Below are 5306 nucleotides of genomic sequence, written 5' to 3'. Positions count from 1 at the left end.
TCGACGTGGGAAAAAGTCGTGGGCCACTTTTCTATTTTCGGTTCAGAGACTCCAGGATTTATGGCGGGGTCTGGTCCTAGGGACTAAGTGTCGCAAGCAACGCAATAGACACTTGTGGTGTTTTGAAAAAGCGATATTTGCCTGCGACGGCGACCACTTGACTCGCTGCCATAAATCCGGCTACAGGACACGCCTTAACAATAGTCGAACAACGATTGAACCGTAATTATCGACGATAACAAAATTTTTTAACTCGCATAGATTCAATATTGCAAAGTTTCAAAATTTGTCAATTCTTCAATCGAACGTTGATTAATATTAATTACTCACATCGACAACTTTCATCACTAAATTGTACGATCCTGGAAGATCCGGCCACGCCAATTTTTTCCAGAATTCCTTGATCTGCGAATATTTCAAGACACAAATGTCCAATATTGATAAATTCAACAGTGTAATAATTCAATTTAAACATATCTTTATATACCTGATAGAAACAGGCTGTTACGTCAATGGCAGAGGTGCCATGCTTCACGATATATTCACCAGTGCACATTCGATCGAGTTCAGCCGACTTTCTTACTCGTTGAATCGCCTTCAATTTGGCCAGATCCAGCCATTTGTCGACAGCTGGTCTGAACCACTCGTAATACTTGCAAATCGCTAAAGTTTTATGGTCTGACTGTGGTAGGTTCTCCTTCATGCTAAAAATATCACGTACATTTCTCCGTTTAATTATTTTTCAAATTGAAAAATTCTACATTAGAATTCATATTCTAAATTTTATTCTCTGTTCAATTCAAGAAACTGAACATTTTCTTTTTAGATCAGTCGGCTTAAAAATGTGCAATTTTCTCGATTTCATAATGCCACGAATTGTAAATAATTCTTTAAATGTATTTACATTATGAAATCCTGCAGAGCCAAGTATAATTCGAACATCGGCGTTCCAATTTCTGCTCCAGGTGGTAAAACGTATTCCTCGTCCGCGTTTTGGCCGTGAAGTTGAAGGCAAGCTGTGGTAACCCTTGCTCCGAGCTCGTTTTGCATCTACGAAACACATTTCTTCGGATGAAAGCGAAGAACGAAGGGCAATCGTTCGATTCTACTTGTGCTTCAACAGCTTTTCTTACATTTCCACCACTTTTCATACTTTTCATCGAATGAAGTCGATGTGCTTCTATTACTACCTCGAAATCAAAGATTTGATATTTTAAAAAATTCTTTTCTCAAAAGAGAAACCAGGGAAAATTGATACTCGAAATCTTCCACTGTTGTTTATCTTACTGAAAAATACACCTTCCTTGCGTATAAAGGAATACCGAGTAATAAAATTGAGAAGCTTTTTAAACGTTAAAGAACGTATCTAATCGATACGCGTAAACCATAAAAAAAAAAAAAGAAAAGAGAGAAGGCAAAGTATAGAAAATACAGTTACAGGATTTCCCTTCGACAACGTAAACTCGACGAGATTGTATCGAAGCGACTAATTCGTTTGGGAAAGTTGCGTAAAAGTGGTGGACACCCTACAGAGAGGAAGGTTAATTGGGGACTCGAGAAAGAAGGTTTAAGTGGCTGTGCACAGGAAGCACATCGCTGGAGATGCAGGGAAAAAGGTCGATCTGGATGCTTGATATCCTGTGGTTGCGACTAAATTGAGTTTTCCTCTTGATTGTTCCACTTTCTTCGGAATCCTGTTGGAAACGACACGAGAGTGACGAGTCTAATGGACTCCCAGTTAACTTTCTGTACCGTTTATTTCGTTTCACTCGATCCTAACGATAAAATAGAATGTGTGTACGTTATCAGTGGAGGATTCGATGAATTGTACGTATTAGTGTATGAAATTCTGATTCGATTAGCATCCGTCGAGAAGAAAATTGGAAATAGTGTAGTGTGTATAGTTGGGGCCACGATATAGCGAGGTCGTAAAATCGGTTAGGCGTCAAAGTAAACATGTTTTAGCTGCCGGGACCCCGAAATTGACAGAAATACGAGCAGATAAGTACTTGAAACCATGGTCAGGACCGTACAAAGAATTCTTGTATCCAGCGAAAGTCAAACTGATTCTAATATATTTACTGAAAATTGAGTTCAGCTAGGACAATTTAGGGTTTTTTTCTTCTGGGAAAAGCCGCATTTGGAAGTACGGTTACAAGATGCAGATAGAAAATGCAAAAGGATTGTGTAGCTTTAATATTAACATATTTTCCATTTGTAAATGAAATACCATTTTCTACTTGAAGTACCAAATCATATGCTACCATTCGTTTATTGTTGGAACCCTCAAACAGACTGCAACACACGGCCTTGAGTGCCGCAACATCAATCGATGCCGATTCTTGAGAGTTTAATTTACGACCTCGCTATATCGTGGCCCCAACTATACAGGGTGAGTCTCGAGTCTTGAATAATGTATAATAAAAAATTTGATACAGGGGGAGTTCCCTTAACGCCGGACAGCACCTAATATCGGACATTAGTGAAACGCTACCGAGCCGTTATTCTGCGTATCTCCTAGAGGAGACAAAAGGAATAAAAATAAGTTTTCTACGCGTTTCAGGTAGAGAGATTTACTTAAGAAGAAGCTTAAGCGTCCGGCGCTAGCGGAACTCCCCCTATCTCACTAATATTGTATTTTTATATTTTTCTAATATCTAATATCAGATTTTTCAAAAAATATGCAGTTCCATTAAAAAAGAGTTTGGGTTTCATTTCCACAACTTTTTCCTACCTCTGACTGAACAAGAGATACAACCCCCTCCAATTATGGCTCACCCTGCAGAATCTGTATGTATTTAATAAAGCTGTTCGAATTTAAATTAAAATCGAATGAAAAGAAACATCCATTAATCGTAGGCATTGAAATAAGAAATTAGATACAGGACAAAAAGAAGCAGTCTTTTTTTAAATAATTCAACAATTGTATCGATTTCTCAATCCTGAACTACTTGGAAGCTAGTAAAATGTCTATATAAATTGAAAAACATTGATTTCTCCTTTAAACCAAAAAGCACTGTACCAACTAAAATTACATCACACGTCAAATATTTCCTCGTAAATTGCGCAATACTCTTCCATTTACCAAATTACCCCGGAAGAATTAATTCAAATAAATAATAAAAAAAAAAAAACAATTTATCCACCATCCAAGTCCATGTTCAAAAAATTCCAAATTTCACCGGTGAAGTAAAACCGATTCGTTAATAAATCCCAGGGTACAAGAGATCAAGCATATCCAGAGATATTCCTCCGTCGAAAAATTCTTAAGCTACCTAAGCCAACTGGATCCCTCTCCCTCCAAAAATTCTACCGCTCTAGATACACAACAACAACAATGTCTGGTGCGTTCTTGTTGAACCGTTTCAGCTCATGCATCGGGTTATTCTGGATGTATATATATATATTCTCTGTGCGATGGTCGGCAAATTACGCGGAAGATCCATGCAGAGCGTGTGACGTGTCAGCAGGCAAGTCGTTCCGATAAAAGACAAGCGTGCACCGGCTGGAAATAAAAAAGCTGCCAATGGGAAAGCAACGTCATGCTTCACGGCGTGGCCCTTCGCGTCTCCGGCGTTCCGTGAAAGATACGGTGAAAAATTACGCGCTTTACGTCAGCACGTATTCGCGCGCCCCGATGGAAGCGGGAGGAAATCTACCGGACAGCTCCTTTTCAGGCGTCACGTGGATCGACTTTTCTGTTTTTTCTTTCTTTTCCACGGGGAACGCCAGGAAATTAGAGCGTCGCGATTTCGACCAAGGTTCGTTCGGTTTTTTCATTCTTATACTGCTATCTTGTATTTTATTTCTCCCATTATTCAAAATTTTGTGGTATTTTACTGTGTTTTTGAAGGCTCGATTTTTGGATGTATTTAAGAATTTGTTGGATTGAAATCCGTTCGTACTTTCATCGAACGTTTTAGTCAGACTTGGAATTTTATATTAAATTTGTTTATTTCTCGCATTTAATTCCTCCCATTTTCAAAAATTTTGTTGTATTTTATTTTATTTCCGAAGGCTCGATTTTGGACTGAAATGCGTTCGTATTTTCATGGAACATTTTAGTCACTCCTAGAATTTTATATTAAATTTGTTCATTTCTCGTATTTTATTCCTCCCATTACTTAAAATTTCTGTGCGTTTTATTGTATTTTTAAAAGAGGCAGTTTATTTTACTTTTGAAGACTCGATTTTTTGATCTATTTAACAATTTGTCGGACTGAACTGCGTTCACTTTTTCATCGAACAGTTCAGTCACTCCTAGTATTTTACATTAAATTTCTGTATTTCTTGTATTTTTTCAGAGGTGATTCATGCTATTTTCCAAGCAAATATGATTTTGAAGGATTTATTTAACGATTTATTTGAATGATTTACTGTATGTGCTTCTATGATTCATCCTGTTAATCATTTGAATCCTTTGATAGCAGAAATATGGTCGAAATATCCGGGATTGGTTCAGATAATGAGACACTGCCTCCTATTTGCAGAAATGATAATTAGTATTAAAATCGACGTTTGTGTTTTACATATTATAAATACTACTGTATTTAATAGAACAAGTATAACAGAATCCATGAAATGAAATTAAGAAAATTATTAAGAAATTGATTATTAAGAACGTGAACTTATTAACATGAATAATTAATAAGAAAATTCCGAAGGCAATGTACTAAAATTTAAAATGAAAAATTATGCTTTGCACTTTGAATTCATACGAATATTAATTTACATTTATCAAAATTCGTTTCAATCAAGCTTGTCACGTGTCGATCACGTCCCACTTCCATCGCTGCTCTTCACGTGAAACAACAAAGTACACTTACATGAAAATGCGTCAGTAAGGACTACATACAGTGTAGATAGATAGCTTGGCGACTGTATTAAATTCTTTTTCAGCTGTTATTATTTCAAATCAGAAGAACATCTTCGTACAGAGAAGTAACTTTTCCTTTGATCTCGAGAAACGTCTTTATATATGTACATACAATTGAATTAAACATAGAATCACACCGATGATACTTATCTGCATCAGTGTCAATTCTTTATCACACACTTTAGCATTCTTTCAACGACAAAAGCTACTTTTACCATCTTTTCCTCAAATTCAAGCATTGTAACCAAAACTACGCAAAGTATGTTTACTACGTAAGCAGTAAAATTTCATCTGTACACCTTCCAGCTAATATTTCCAAATCTCTACTAGCCTCGGGACAATTCTATACTTTACTGGAATTTCGAAACTCGAGGGAGAATTCGTATTTACAAGTGATCGTTGGTGTAAAACAATTTCAAGTAACTACCAG

At 36.6% G+C, this 5306-nt stretch overlaps 1 protein-coding gene across 1 annotated transcript in view; it reads right to left on the bottom strand.

Moving 5' to 3' along the window:
• LOC108577076 (BAI1-associated protein 3) overlaps positions 1-5306 on the bottom strand; it is a 79037-nt gene that overhangs the window by 5976 nt on the left and 67755 nt on the right. Inside the window, exons 17-19 of the mRNA XM_017940174.1 lie at positions 905-1050; positions 488-704; positions 331-405 (exon numbers count right to left, since the gene is read on the bottom strand). Of these exons, the coding sequence (XP_017795663.1) occupies positions 331-405; positions 488-704; positions 905-1050 (438 nt within the window). The remainder of the gene's footprint in view (positions 1-330; positions 406-487; positions 705-904; positions 1051-5306) is intronic.

This window comes from Habropoda laboriosa, unplaced genomic scaffold (assembly GCF_001263275.1).
Source record: "Habropoda laboriosa isolate 0110345459 unplaced genomic scaffold, ASM126327v1 scaffold486, whole genome shotgun sequence".
Lineage (NCBI taxonomy): Eukaryota > Metazoa > Arthropoda > Insecta > Hymenoptera > Apidae > Habropoda > Habropoda laboriosa.
This window is presented reverse-complemented; position numbering and strand designations above follow the sequence as displayed.